The 15,960-nt window shown below is 41.6% G+C and overlaps 1 protein-coding gene across 2 annotated transcripts in view; it reads right to left on the minus strand.

The window, feature by feature from the left end:
• Positions 1-926: 926 nt before the first annotated feature.
• USP43 (ubiquitin specific peptidase 43) overlaps positions 927-15,960 on the minus strand; it is a 100,766-nt gene continuing 85,732 nt past the window's right edge. Inside the window, exons 9-15 of one of the 2 annotated variants that reach the window (XM_083148394.1) lie at positions 14,075-14,178; positions 12,613-12,690; positions 12,029-12,155; positions 10,279-10,612; positions 5,817-5,975; positions 5,008-5,163; positions 927-4,553 (exon numbers count right to left, since the gene is read on the minus strand). In XM_083148394.1, the coding sequence (XP_083004520.1) occupies positions 3,547-4,553; positions 5,008-5,163; positions 5,817-5,975; positions 10,279-10,612; positions 12,029-12,155; positions 12,613-12,690; positions 14,075-14,178 (1,965 nt within the window). In that variant the 3' untranslated portion in view covers positions 927-3,546. Of the gene's footprint in view, positions 4,554-4,995; positions 5,164-5,816; positions 5,976-10,278; positions 10,613-12,028; positions 12,156-12,612; positions 12,691-14,074; positions 14,179-15,960 lie in introns of both variants that reach the window. The other variant, XM_083148393.1, reaches the window with a different exon arrangement.

Genomic DNA, 15,960 nt, shown 5'->3' on the forward strand with positions numbered 1-15,960 from the left:
TGCATTGTGTTTTTTCCCATAATCCTTCATCTCTAGAGAACATTAAGGTGCACCCAATACCTGACCACAGAATAGACAACCAATCTGTGGGGTGAATGATATTCACATGAATACAGTCTATCAATTCACTGGAAACCAATAAGCTCATTTGCAAACATTTCCCTGGGGATTTCCCAGCCTGTGACTTTTCAGCTGTTGTGACACATCCCAGCATGCACTGCCACAGTTTTAATATTACCTAACAGCAAAACTGTGGCAGGCCATGCTGGGACTTGTAGTTTCACAACAGCTGAAAAGTCACAGGTTGGCCACATCTGCTTTATTGGATGAGAATCAGAATGAAAACATTAAATACAGGTAAATTGCAGGTTGAGGATTTGTATATACAACTGACATGACGTTCCTCGTGAATCGATAGGCTGCATTTTCATTCATTTGATTTAGATGCACTTCTAAACAACAATTAAAAATACATTTTAATAATAGTTCTCCTTAAAATCCTTCTTTTAAGAGGATTAATCCACTTTATACAGTGCAAACATAAATATAATCATGAGTATAAGAGAAAACAACAGTTAAAAAACGGTTTAGCTCAAAAACTATTCTGGCACCTGAGGGGATGAAGAATTAATGTGTGTGCAAAATCTGTACATTCACCTCCAAACACTAGTACACCCTGGAGATAGTGGGTTGGGATTCCGGCATTCACTGTACAGATGCCGCCTTCCCGACTGCCGGGATGCCAAATGTAAGTATACGGGGCATGTTAGGGTCAAGCGGGGAAGGGGGGATTTGGGTTTAGGCACATGGGAAAGGTGGGTATTAGGCACTTAAAAGGGGGTGGGTTAGGCTGGGTATGGGGGGGGGCAGAGGGTTAGGCACTAGCAGGGAGGGTTAGGGCCATGTTGCAGGGGGGGGGGGGGGGGTGTTAGGCTGCAGGGAGGGATGCCGGTGATCATTTGCATGTGTCCCATATATCTATAGGCATCTGAAGGAAATGGTTTTCTTTCCTTAGCAATCGGAACATGACACTTTTTATTCTGCCATTTTCACCTGTCCATCCAGTAGTAACTATATTTGCTTATAAATGGTTACTGGCCGCCCACACAGAGGAGCGAATGCAAATGTGGATGGAGTAACTATCGCTTTTGCTTCCATCAGTTCATTGCAACACCATCGTTCAGCTTGCGGCACCCATCGCAAATGCATGGAGATCCGTCTCTTACCTCACCTAAATGGTGGCAACATGCCTTCATTTTCACAAACGGAGGCCTTCGGCACACCCAAATGGTATCAGACTGCCTGCGGGACCGCTTCCGACATCACAGGACCTGTTTAGTTGCATTTGTGAATAACTGGCCCTGAACATGTGCAAAGTATGGATAATCGGAACTTTAGGCCTTATTCTAGTTCACTCTGACAAAATCCTTCTTAGATGGACAAAACCATGTGCACTGCAGGGGGGCAGATGTAAAATGTGCAAAGAGAATTAGATTTGGGTTAGTTATTTTGTTTCTGTGCAGGGTAAATGCTGACTGCTTTATTTCTACACTGCAATATAGATCTCACTTTGAAGTAAAACCCCACCCAAATCTAATTCTCTCTTCACAAGTAACATCTGCCCCACCTGCAGTGCACACGGTTTTGTCCATCTAAGAAGGATTTTGTCAGAAAGAGTGAACTAGAATAAGGCCCATAGTGAGGAAATAATGATTGCACTTAAATGTACTTGAATTCTTTACTATTTCTTATAGAAGATGTATAGTACTTAAGTCATAATGGCATAAGCTGTTATAAGTAACTAAAAAAGGAAACACTGCATATAATCTTTTGAGGGGTCTTTTTTCTAAGCCTTGGGGAGTAATAAAGTGGAGAGAGAGAGAGAGAAAGAATCTGCTGCCATGTTACAAGCCAATTTTCAAAAATGACAGTTAGGAGCAGATTGGCTGGTACTTTATTGTTCTCCAAGGCTTATTAAATAGACTCCTATTCTTTCTAAACTTTTATAGTAATGTTACAAGATTTCTATTACATAATACCATTTAAGTTTGCAGTTAAAGTATCCTAACTACTAGTCATTAGTAGCAAGTACTGGAGTTGTCAGTGACAATGGGCCCAGACATGATCGCTGTTGAGCTAATTAGCAGCAGCCAGCGATCAGTTAGACGCCAACCCGCTATAGTGAAATCCCAACTTATGAATTGATTTGCAAGCTTAGTGAATGGATGTGTACGGCTAGCGAAAAATTCTCAGCCCAGTGAAAATGTCCAAAAACTGTCGCAAGCCGTTCACTGTCAAATGATTTTTCCACTGGGCACCAGTCATCTCAAGCTAGGAGTAGCCAGGGACTTACTCGGCAGATGTGATGAATACAGGCTTATCCGTCCTGGAGCGGACGTCACACACCCTCCCCTAAAATGCCTGCATTTTTCCTGACACTCCCAGCATGTTTTCTGGCACGCCTGCACTCCCACTAAACAGCTGGTCACCACCTCTAGATACCACCCATAGATGTCTACTTCCTGTCATTCACCTTGTGAACGGCTAGCAGAAGAAAAAAGTAGCAGGATTCCTCCGCTAGCAGGTCTCGCACACAGGCATTACATCCCATACGCATGCTCAGAAGCGATCAGGTGCGAAATAGGGCTAAAGCCATGTCAACATATTCTTTTCTCTCAGAGGCAAAAAGGCAGACTATTACATAAACTAAAAGTACAGTAAGTGCTTATTTCAATTGTTTTCTACATCAAATATCAATGATGCTTAATCCCATTCCATCCATATACTAGCATGTTTGTAGAGGCTGCTGATTTGGGATCCATACCATTCTCTGTATTTAATAAGGTTCCAGCACTTAAGTATGGACAAGATCTCTGTCAATTACAGATGGAGTCACTCTCATTAGAGAGGCTCCTGGCGATCTGATCACCAAAAAATGTATTTGGACATCAAGCCTAGTTTCTAAATAGCTTACTAGGTGGCAATGTTACAATAGCCATATGTAGTCCTGTCAATAATGTAAGTTTGGACCCTGTTAAAAAGGTGCATTATAGAGAGCATCAGTTTAGGTAATATTCAACCCTGGACCTCAGCTTTAGTTATGGCCATATTTATTTTTCCATCTCTTACCCATCAGTAATTAAAATTGATGTTAAAGGGTTTATTTACTAAGATAGGAGTTCTATTTCAGATCGGATGATGCTATGGCAACCAATCAGATTCTATCTCTTATATTTTAGAAGGTCCTAAATAAATAAGTAAATTCTGATTGCCTTTAGCAACATCCCATCTGATATAGAAGTCCCATTTTTAGTAAATCTAGGTATGGTATTTTCATAATGTCCAGTACATGATTGACTTTTGTTATGGTGAGATCTTCACCAAGAGGTATCTTATCTATATATGGCACTTGTGTAAAATCTGATACCAAAACCCAGATACCATCATCTGAATTTTTGTAGTCTAACAGTGGTAGTCTTCTACTTCAAAAATATACATATTAAAAAATAATTCTAAGAGTCAAGGCTATGGGTTATAAGATCCATGCTAGAAGCTAGACTCCGGCACAGTTTTCTTTCTGCCTAGTGAGGAAGTTTGGTATTTTGTTCTTTGCTGTGCACTGGAAGATGCCTTTTCTGCTGCTATCTGCCTGGCGGGTTGGTGGGATACATTTCCATTCTTATATAGGGAAGCAGACCTCTTCAAAGTCCACTCTGCTTTATTCTGGACATTGGATGAGCTATGAGCTCGTCTAATGTCCATTGGAGATTTGTTGTTTTTGGGGTCCTCTTTTTGGCGACGTGGTATTGTGCCACTAGTCCTCACATCAACCAAAACCCCATTGGATAAAGATGTCCGTGAAATGCCATTGTGGAGCTCAGAAGTGCTGCAGTTCTCAGAACCAGTCTGTTTTCTAGGTTCTTTCTTCAACTTTGTTGATTTTCCCTCCTGCTGTCCCTCTTCAGAAGATCTCTTCGTATGCTCTCCATCTTTTGTAAGAGTTTTTTGGTTGTGGTCTTCCTTTTTTCCAGATGATGCTTTAACTCTTTCAATATTGTCAGCAGACGATGGCATTATTTTGGTTGTGCCATCTCCACTTGACATCCTCCCTTTGTGTTTTGACTGTATAAGTCCATCTTCTTTTCTTGAGGATACAGTGGTTTCCTGAAGATTCATCTTCTCCTTTGGCTTACCACGTAAGCTGTCTGTCTTTGAGGAACCTTTTGAATGACCACTTGTAGAACTATTTCCATTGGCACCATGGACATTTATATGATTAAGCTTTGGCAAGGGCCCACTGGGTGACTTTTCTGAACTGGTGACGCTAGTCATTAATGGCACAATGGACTCGCTAGTGTACTTCGGACGACGACCTGATTCCAAATATTCTACTAGCTCACCAGTCTCACGTTTCGGTCTATCCTTTGAGCCAAATGACCACCGGAGAGGCATTGCCTTACTTATACTTAGCTTCAGCTTAGAAGCTGAGGACACTTTCATACTCGCACTTCGCCCCTTTGCTCCACGGACAAAAGATTTTGAACCATTGTCACCTATAGGAAGCAAAACAAATAATTTTAAACCAGGGGTTTTCAGGACAGGAACTGCTATGGGATGGAAAGTATTATCATTATCATCATCCTTTATTTATATGGCACCACAAGGGAAATATTGTGCCTTACAAAATACAGAATCAAAAGGAAAGTGACTAACAGTACAGAACATTGCAGGACACGGACATGGTGTATTAATATTGCGGCATCGGCAGTCATAATACCCAATAAGCAACAGGGCATCAGAATCCAAGGGTTAGGGGTCTGAAGGGAGTGGGTAGCAAATGAGGGTATAAGCAAGGGAACAAAAAGCACCATTGGTTCATGTTTGTGAGTCTTTATAGAAATATGTGTAAAGAAAGCATCAGCAAAGGATTATCAAAAAAATACCTCTATAGAAACCTAGATACCCCATAACATAGTGTTTCTAAGGCAAACCAACCTGTACACATACTTTTTTGTGGGTTCAGCTTCTTATCTAGGAAGACTGGGGAGTCCAGTGCTTGTGGTAGAGGGGTGCAGGTGGTGGTTGCACGAGACACCAGGCTTTCTCTCTTACTTCCATTCAGCCTGAGAACCCAATGATCAGATATAGATGAACTTGTGGAACCTGAATTTACACCAGAAGAGAAACGGGTCAAGAATGTCTATGAATATATATATATATATATATATATATATATATATATATATATATATATATATATATATATATATATATATATATATATATTTCTAAATAATAAATATTACCACTAGACTGAATCACTAAAGAATAAACTTGGCTAATGAAGTATTTTAGATGTGTATATACTGCTTTCTTAATTACATATGCTAACTATATCAGTTTCATATAAATTCCTGGTAGGGAATACACAAATTGCAATATAACATTACGCCAGATCTTTTTTAGAGGACAATTCTTTGCCATCTATATTATTTTTCTTCTCTAATTTGCATTTATGTTAATACTTGTTTTGATCATAGACATGTAGATTTTAGTAGGCTGGAATAGCAAAGGTAAATTGCCAAATCCCTTTTTTTAAATTGGTTGGAATTATTACATAATTAAACTTTCCTTTGTAAATCTGGCTTAGTGTGTATACACGTTATGTAACAGAGTGCAAGAGACTAGCCTGTTAGTCTTCTCGGCTTACAGACAATAGTCAGGTGGTACATAATAAAACTTTTCCTCATCAGCTCATCTATAATTTCCTAAAAACAAAATGTCAGGCTGTATCAGGATTTATTTAATAACTTTACCTTTAACTGAGCTGCTTGCTGACCAGGCTGGAATCACATTTCGCTTCTGGTAAAACAGGAGATAGGCCCCTCGGGTGCAGACTTCATCCTCAAGAACATGTTCCACGTTACTGTCATCATAGCTGTACCATCGGGCATCAATAGAGTTCCTGCAGTAAGCTAGAGGCATAGTAGAGAACATTATCATCAACAGAGGCGGATTATGGGGAGGGCACAGGAGGCATGTTACCCTGGCCCCCTTATATCAGGGGGCCCACTGACCACTAATTACAGTTGCAGTGCACTGCACAGCAAGTCTTCAAGTTGTAGAAGAGGAGATGGAAAGGAAGGAGGATTCAAAGCAGGGGGCACAGCTCTACAGTACTGAGTGTCCAATCATTGTGCAGCATATGGCAGTATTGCAGCATGGTAAAGAAAGGATGAGGAAGGAAGGAGCTTCTACAAACAGTATACCCTGTAAAGTGAGAAGAGGGTGGACCATATTGTTTGTATGTGTGTAACCATACCCTCCAACTGTACCGATTTTGCCGGTACAGTACCGTTTTTTAACGGTCTGTACCGGCAAAATCATTTTGTACCGAATGTACCGGTTTTTCTCAGTGTGCGTGCGGTGCCCGGATCTTCCTTCCCAGGTTCCATTCCCATGAGTGCTTTGCGGCGCCGGCGGGCATTGCAAGACGTCATGACGTCACGTGCCGCACCAGCGCCGTACACAGTCAGTGCACTCGGGACTCATGAGACTAGTTATAGTCTCCCCCGCATGCGCAGACACTGAGGGCGGCGGGCGCGAAAGAGTGATCATTATGTAAGGCAGAGCAGGGCAGACTGTCACTGCGGTGGCCAGCCGGGGCGCGCAGGGGGGATCTGACCGGGCCCGGAGCCGCTGCCTTCAAGCTAGCTGCAGCAAAGCCTGAGAGCGATCATCTCAGATGATCCTCCAGAGAGGCGTCTCACTGTGAGTCACACATATGTAAATAAAATATAAGTATCCAGCCTGGCCATATCATGTGTTCCACCTTCTGCAGTGTCTGACATGGTGGCTTAGTTTTATAAGTGGGCTGCTGGCATATTATATCAGTATATTATATTTAATATACTTTAAAAAAAATAAGTATATTAAATATATGCTGATTTAATATGCCAGCAGCCCACTAACTTAAGCCACCATGTGAGACAGTCTAAGTCACAGTGACTGTCTCAGACTCACATGGTGGCTTAGTACTAAGGTGTATTGGTATTAATGCTCAGCTCCCTTTCACCCTTGTTTATATCTGCCAGTGCTCACATTCGGAAAGGGGTGACCACGCCCCCTTTTGCCCGTGACCACACCCCCATTTGCATGTGACCACGCCCCTTTCTGGGGTGTACCGATTTCTGCCCTTCAAATGTTGGAGGGTATGGTGTAACTGTTTGTATAGATGTGTCCACATAAGTCTTTGCTTCAGTCACGCTAAAAACAGCCCCTATTGGCACGTAGGTCGTCTGAGAATCTTCTAGCATTGAGCAACTTTTGCATTTCTTTTGCTAAAAATGTGTCTTAATTTGCAATGCATTGTGACTAGAACATAAAAGGAGACTTTGATCAATTTATATATCTGTGTGCATCCGAGTCTGAAACTGTACACAAAATACTGCAATGCAGAAGCCGCAGCTTTTTGCATTAATCAGCACAGTCACCTTGTGTGTTATAGCCTCATTGTATAGGAATAACATGCGTTTTCAGCAAAAAGGAAAGACGCTTGAAGTTAGCAGAGTTGTATGGGACCTGACAGCTCACTTGGGACATCTTCTTCTGTATGGCATACTGAGGATAAGGGGGGTAGTCAATCCTGTCTGGTTCATCTTGTTTATGAGTCCATTTCCGCTGATGCCATTTAACTGGGTGGGCCAGGTGAAAAATCAGCTCTGGGATTGAATGGGGCGAGTTGAACTTGCCCAAAAAATGGGGGAAAATTGTAGTTTTTCACCTGTCAGAAGATTCAACTGGTATTGAATACCCCCCTAAATGTATAAGTATATATATACATATACATCTGTATGCATATGTGCGATTGTATGTGTACAGTATATGTTGTGTCAGACGGCCCTGTCTGACACAACATATACTGTAGACATATAATCACACATATGCTGTACACATATAATCACACATCTAGCAGAATATAGCTGCAGGGATCCATGCCAGTCACCAGTCTTAGGGTACTGCTTAACCAAGTAACTAACCCACTAATAGAATGACAATATATTATTCAATTGCGCCATCTGGAACCAGATCCATAAGGTAGAAGGAGGGGCCTTCAGGCACTGCAGCTGGGGAATGCGATTCACTCACACCCAGTGTTACATTACATGGGGCTGTGAGGTGTTGCCATGCCACTCCATTGTTTATGTGCACACCAATGGCTTTTTCTATGTATTTGCAACAAATATTATTAAGCTACCTTAAGTAATTTGGCTGAAATGCATTTTGTGCTTACAACTCCTTAAGCTAAATGGGATTGGAATGGGTGTAAGAGCAGCAAATGTAGTAAGAGTATGAGACTCTTCGCGAATTCTTCGTTCCAGTGACAGAAGCGCAAGTGACCAATTCTGAGGCAGATTAATTACGGGTACTTAACTTATGGTGCAAAGAGCTAAATGTTCATGATCAGTGACTACTTCTGATTGGCTGAATGCATAAGAATACCTCCAATATTAATTGGTCTGCAACAATAACGCATATTTCCATTTCATTTTTTGGGATGTTACCATTGTACTGTATGTATTTATACTAAAATTAATTAATAAAACTTTAATTTTGTCTTTGTTTCCTGGTCTGATTCATTTTACATGGTAAATGTGACTTTATTAGTTATTAATAACATTATTTAATCATGTATGTGAATTGTACTGTATTTTTAGCTATTTCTACTACTTTCACTGTGAAGCCACATCTCCTGGTGTAAACCAAGGGTATAACTATTATTGTCTCCAGAGTAAAACAATATGCTACACTCACAGAGCTGGACATTGTGGTGCACTGCCATTAGGACGCACACCCTTCCCATCTGAGGAGAAGATGACACATGGCCATTTTCCAAGAGGTTTCTATACTGCATATGCCCAAAACGCAGGGAAAATGTCATGGTGTCCTGAGGAGAGGTGTTGCTGTGATGGGGTACTTCGGAGAGGTGAGTATTGAAAAATGGTTGCAGGGTGTATGATGTTTGGGTCCCCTTGGGTTCAGGGGCTGTTGTGCACCACACACACTGTACCCATTGTAGATACATCACTGCTTCCATGATATTTATGGCTCCATCCACATTAATAAAGGTTATTGTAAGTTGCATACTTAAGCCCCATACAAGAGATTTTGACTATGTGATTTTGGCTAACTAATGATAGTCTATGATCTAGTCAAACCTGCCTTGCCTGCACAGTCTATCTATGCTAAGAGATACTCACTTTGCGTCGGTATTTAATCAGGAGAAAAACTGATTTTGGCTAACTTTCGAGGAGATGTTGACTATCTATTCAAAATCCCCTGCCAAAATCTTACTATGTGTACACGCCTTTAGGGCAGCTAATACAGATGCTTGGCTGAAGACATTAAACTTGAAAAAAAGGTGATGTAGGAAGACAATAAATGACCGTAATGGTAATCTGCCTTAGCCAGTGAAATGACTTTACTGTACACAGATTCCTGAATGAAACATGCTGTTTTATATAGCAGAATCAAGTGACAGATCTGAGTCATTGTAAAGGTCCAGACACGCTCATTTAATCTTGTTTTTCACACTTTAGGGGGTCACACTTTTTAGTTGGGCAGCACGAATGGTGTAATAGTTAACATGCTGAGTGCTGAGGTCATGGGTTCGATTCCTACCATGGCCCTAACTGTGCGGAGTTTCTCCTTTGCTTGCAAGGGTTTCCTCCAGGTACTCCGGTTTCCCCCCACAATCCCAAAATTATACTGGTAGGCTAATTGGCTCACAACAAAATTAACCCTAGAATGAATGTGTGTGCGTGTACATGTGGTAGGGAATATAGGGCCATATTCTAGTTCACTCTTTCTGACAAAATCCTTTTAGTTGGACAAAACCATGTGCACTGCAGGGGGGCAGATGTAAAATGTGCAGAGAGAATTAGACTTGGTGAGTTATTTGATTTCTGTGCAGGGTAAATACTGACTGCTTTATTTTTACACTGCAATATAGATCTCACTTTGAAGTAAAACCCCACCCAAATCTAATTCTCTCTGCACAAGTTACATCTGCCCCACCTGCAGTGCACATGGTTTTGTCCATCTAAGAAGGATTTTGGCAGAAAGAGTGAACTAGAATAAGGCCCATAGATTGTAAGCTCCACTGGTAAGCTTCTCTGTAAAGTGCTGCAGAATATGTGTGTGCTATATAAAGAACTGTTAATTAATAAATAAATAAATAAATAAATGTCAGGTTATTTTAGCATTAGGCCCCCTCACCTGTGTAATGTCCTCCTTGCAAACTGCCATGATGATTGCACACAGCATATAAATCATACAAGGCATCCAGCTGCCTATTTTCCAGCTGGTAAGATGGCTGCTTCCATGATGACCACTGTCCTAAAGGACCTCCCTTGACCACATGGGGAGCCATGTCCATCCCAGCCAGCGGGACCCTGACCAGTGTGGACAATTTGTTCCTGCGGCCACCAACTTGCCGAAACCTTTTAAGATGGATGATGAGAATGTCCGGGAGAGTCCACAGGCTCAGCTTGACCATTCCTTGCTGCAACACTTTACAATGAGGGCACCTCCAGGCATCATCTGGAGCCAACTGAGACAGACACAATTAACAAGTAAGCTTGGTTACTGAAACAAGTGCATACATTGCGTTCTATAGTTTTCAAAACAAAGGTCAATTGTGCTTATAGTGTTTGGACTCTGAGCTGTGGAACGAAACTAAGAAAGAGCTAAAATATCTCAATTTAAACCTCATTCGTGCACTGATTAGTAAGTTGAACTTGGGGTGAGGGCACACTTCTATGAACTATTGTTGCTGTTTCAAATCACTTAATATGGGGTTACCCATGTATAGTTATTCACTTGGGGATGAGGGGTTGATTGAATGTCTATGTCTGTTTTAATGGAAGATAAAGCATTTAATAAGTAGGTGGAGATGGCCTCCATGGTTTTAGAACAGCTTAGACTAGTGGTTCCCATACTTTTTTGAATCACGGCACCCTAGAGCATCAGAATGTTTTTCATGAAACCTCTAAGATAAAAGTTTCTTACTGAGAAATCTAGAGAAAAATGTTATTAAATAAATTGTGTTTATATGTCATCCTTAAATTCAGTTATGTGGTGAGTGACAGGACTCACTTTTGTTTTTCCACATAGTTTACAAATGGCAGCCACCAGCACTGGTTTTGCCTATCACAATGACCATAAATAATTGGCACACCGTTTGGGAACCATTGGCCTAGACTGATAGCATATGTACAGTATGCCAATGTTACACAAGCAGGCATTTTTCACAAGCACACTCTAGTGTTCTGATCACCTTTTAACTTTATTTTATTTAATTATTTTATTAAATTTACATAACATGTCGAATTCTAAGAGATCACATAAAATAAAATATACAAAAAAGATACGAAAGGTACGTAATTTTTTTTTCCTATTCCTTTTGTAAGATTTAAAGAAAATCAGTAATCACCACACATTATGACTTCAGGTTATACAGTAGACCATGGGTCTTCAACCTAGGGCCCTCCAGATGTTGTGAAACTAGATGTTCCAACATGCATTGCCACATTTTTTCCTATAACAGCATGCCAAAACTGTCAGGGAATGCTGGGACATGTAGTTCCACAACATCTGGAGGGCCACAGGTTGAAGACCTGTGCAGTAGACTTTTCGGCCATCTATTTACTTACCCTGGGATATGACACTACTCAGCTGGACTCTCTGCATGGGATGTCATTTCACCCAAGCAGCCAATGTGTGTCAAATCCCAGTCAATAAAGTCCCAGGATAGAAATATATGACTGAAAAGCACAGATGTAAGTAATAACTATAAAGTCATGTAGTTCTTAATTGTTTCAAGGTGAAATGACCAAGCCATTGAATTAAAATGATCTGAAGCCGTAAGCTCTTAATATATGCCATCTTTCCATACACCCAAAGGGAAAAAAATGGCCTTCCTTATCTGATAATCCATCCAGCCCCCAAACGCTTGTGTGTTACCTACCTGTTCTTCCTTGGTGTACAGCTGAAAGCACTCATCCAGTGTACAGCTTTGCTGCTGGTGGTCAAGTTGCTGATTCCTCACAGATTCATCATCCTGCACAACTTCTTCATGTATATTCCCAAACAGTCTTAAAGAGGAGTGATATATTTCAGTAAAAATAGCAATAGAAAAGAGAAATGTTGCAGTACGAGAGACAACCGTTAGGTAGCAAGTAATAAAGAGAGAGGCTATGGAAAAAAAACGTTCACTTCAATTACATTCTCTGGGGTCGATCCTATTAGATGTGATAAATCATCGCAGCAGAGCTGCACTTTACGGCAGCTATAATTAGCACAAAAGTACTCACTGCGCCATGGCAATTTTGAGCCTGCGAAGGGAGCGAAATTAAGTGCTGATGCTGTTTTTTAAATGCAGTGGCAAATGCACCTCGCACCCTCTGCAAATAATAGTATCAACCCCTCCGATTGCTCTCTAAAGAGTAAAAAAGAATACTGTATCTAAGAGCAAGAAAGTACTTTCTGAAACATTCACTGATCTCCTCATATCATTTCAATCATGGAGTAGAAATGAATGGCCTTACTTACCGCTCCTTTGTTTTAGGGTCCCATTCTATAGCCAGCTTTACATGTGGTGGCCCTCCTGTTCCACAAAGTTGCAGAGCCCTATTTAAAAGTGAGGACATATATAACAATTACAAATGCTGTCAATAGAACATGCAAAAGGTAGACAGAACAAAAGGTCAACAGGGTCAACACACAAATGGTAGACAACATTTTTTCTATATTTTTGAATATTTAACTATATCTAAGCTGAATTAGTGGAAAGAGAGATAGAAGTACCATGGTGCAGCACGTGCAGTTCACCGGGGCCCCTGAGGACTAAGGGGCCCACTGCTGCCCCTGTCCCCCACTCCCTGCCACCCACTGCCATGCTGCATATTGCAAACTTGGGTTGGGGTGGGGGCCCAAGTTATATTTTTGCACCTGGGCTCACTATGCACAAGTTCTGCCACTGAGCGGAAACATGTTCCCTCACGGGTACCTTCGCTTGCCATTCTTCAGGCAAGATAGCTTGCTGCACTTGTCAGAGGTAACTATTCCGAATCGTGGATGGTAAATGATAGAACAGGTGAAAAAATTAAGAAAAAAGAAAAACTTGTGCTGACATTATATGTGTCGACCACTGTTATGTCAGCCCTTTGACCCTGTCAACCTTTTAGCTGTCACTAAGAACTAAGCAAGGTGTGGCACTGTGATCATTACAATGCGCATAATATTTCCCTAAGATCCTAAACACAGGCAGAACTCATCAGCCAATGTTTATCAGAATACACAATCAAAGACATCACTATGTAATTATTACAGTCATAGCCACGTTTAGATTTGATACAGTTTATATGTTGCTTCCTGACTATTTCTAACAAGTGTCTAGTTGCCCTGGAGAAAATACAGCCATGATTACAACGCAAATAGGGTTCTGTATCTGCACACTTGTATGGAGAAATTGTGGAGCATTTGACTGAAAGTACACAACTTTGTTATTTATTCAATGTTATGCCAAGCTTTGTCTCCCTGTATTGTTCCTTTGTACGGCGCTGCGAAACACTTGTGGCGCCTTATAAATAAAATTATAATAATAATAACTTACGAAATGTAGCTCACAAAATAAGAACATTGCAGTACCTAAAATATCCATTAGGTGTCAGACACTGAATGGAGAGAATGCAAATATAACTGCTCAATTCAACAACAAACCTAAATGATCATTGTATTAATATAACAACATGAAAGCACAGTTCGAAATATTTGTTGGTCTCTAAAAGGACAGTTATCAAATCATGGCAAGAGATAAAGCACTAGCCAATCAGCTCCTAGCTGTCAGTTTTCAACCAGACAGTAAAATGAGTTAGAAGTTGGTTGATTAATGCATTATCACTCCCCATGCTTTGAAAAATACCCCCTTAATTCTGATAATAGCCAATACACTACTTTGGCATTCTGGCTCAGCTATATTGTGATGTAGGTGGTATAGAGACAATTCACTAACCTGCCCACAGCTGGATGCTGGAGAGGACGTGCATCTTTGGCTGACAAATAGCAGCTACTCACTGGAGCCCCCACAACTCGAATATTGAAGAAAACTCCTCCATTCTGCAGAGAGACAATAGCTAAAACATCCCCATGAAATGATAACAGGCAGCAATGACTTATATTTCCCCATTCTCTAATCATAACATGAACTCTCCTCCCCTTATTTATTAACAGTTTCTTAGATAGCGCACACATATAGATACAGTATATATCAGAATATTTGAACATTCACATCAGTCCCTGTCCCAGTGGAGCTTACAATCTGTATTCCCTAACACATGCACACGCACACACAGACATGCTAGGGTTAATTTTGTTGGGAGCCAATTAACCTACCAGTATATTTTTGGATTGTGGGAAAAAAACGGAGTACCTGGAGTAAACCCACGCAAACACGGGGAGAATATACAAACTCTGCACAGTTAGAGCCATGGTGGGAATCGAACCCATGACCTCAGCACTGTGAGGCAGTAACGCTAACCATTACACCGTCTGTGCAGCTGGCAGCATCCACCTGTTCATATGGTGGTCACTGCATGATGTGGAGATAAGAATCATAAAAACAGAAATCTGGAACACCTGTGTGACATAACATAATACACTCAGGAGTTCATACCGGCCTGCGTGTTCCCACAGGGGAGCCATGTTTTGTATCTACATAGTCACCAGCCCGTTCGCACGGAGCAGTGCGGGCAGGGGGTGGCGGGCACGGGTCCCCTGGGAACGCCCCGGAATTTCATGGGTGTCCCCAGGGTAATTCAGCTGTGACATGGGTGCTGGGGGATGGGCAGCTGATGTCACCGGATGTCTGCTGCCCACCCTGTTCACGTACCAGGTTGCTGCAAATCTGAGTCTCCACAGAGTGACTTAGATTTGCGAGCGCTTTATAAATTATTCGATGGTCGGCAACCATGGAATGATTTCAGCCCTGCATTCTAGGCTGCGAATGGATGTTTATGCAAAACATTAATTTGCATGCGTGCAGGGACATTCGCCGTGTGAGCTGGGGGGGGCGGGGTTTGGGCGTTCATGCGGGACATTCGCCGTGTGAGCTGGGGGGGCGGGGTTTGGGAGTTCATGCGGGCAGCAGGGGTGACATTTAGTTGGCTCACAAAGCTGTGAAGTTCGCACAATACAACAGACACATGCAGAGTTAGAGCATGATAGAATATTTATCTTCCATCAGCACTTGAAACATCTAATTCACTAGTGATGGGAATGGGGTGAATTCATCCCAGTTCCCATGTTTGGGGGGGTCTGTGCATGTGTTTTTTAGTTTAGTTCTTTTAATATTGCTTGCAACCAGTTGAGCCTCACCTCAATAAACTGTTTAAAATGTAATTAATATCCACACACAACTGCTACAGAGCAGTAATGTAATGACTGACAGCAAAAATCCTCTCAGACTAAAAAATATCTGTGTCTATATTTAAACCAGCTCTTGCAGGTACTGTTCTCCTCCCCTCCCCCTCCACACACACTTAAAAGCAGATCTACTACACACTATTTCGTACTGTTTTATGTCAGAAAATTCCTTTAAACAATATTATCTCCTGCTCAGTGGCGTAACTATAAATTTTGCTCCCCCCTGCCATAAAATTTTGTGGCGCCCCCCCCCCCCATATAAAAAATACAGTGCACTCCGAAAGAGAGAGATGTCATCTCACAAGGAATGGGCATGGTCACACAATAGTAATCCCATTCCAAATTACACCACACAGTAGCACAACAGAACCAGTGGCGTAACTAGCCATTTGGTACCTTGAGCCAGAAAGGGAATTGGTGAGTGCCCCACCACCACAAGTAAAACAGGATAGTGCGCGCCGAAGGCGCGCGGCAAAA

This window comes from Crinia signifera, chromosome 6 (assembly GCF_055691185.1).
Source record: "Crinia signifera chromosome 6, ASM5569118v1, whole genome shotgun sequence".
NCBI classification, from domain to species: domain Eukaryota; kingdom Metazoa; phylum Chordata; class Amphibia; order Anura; family Myobatrachidae; genus Crinia; species Crinia signifera.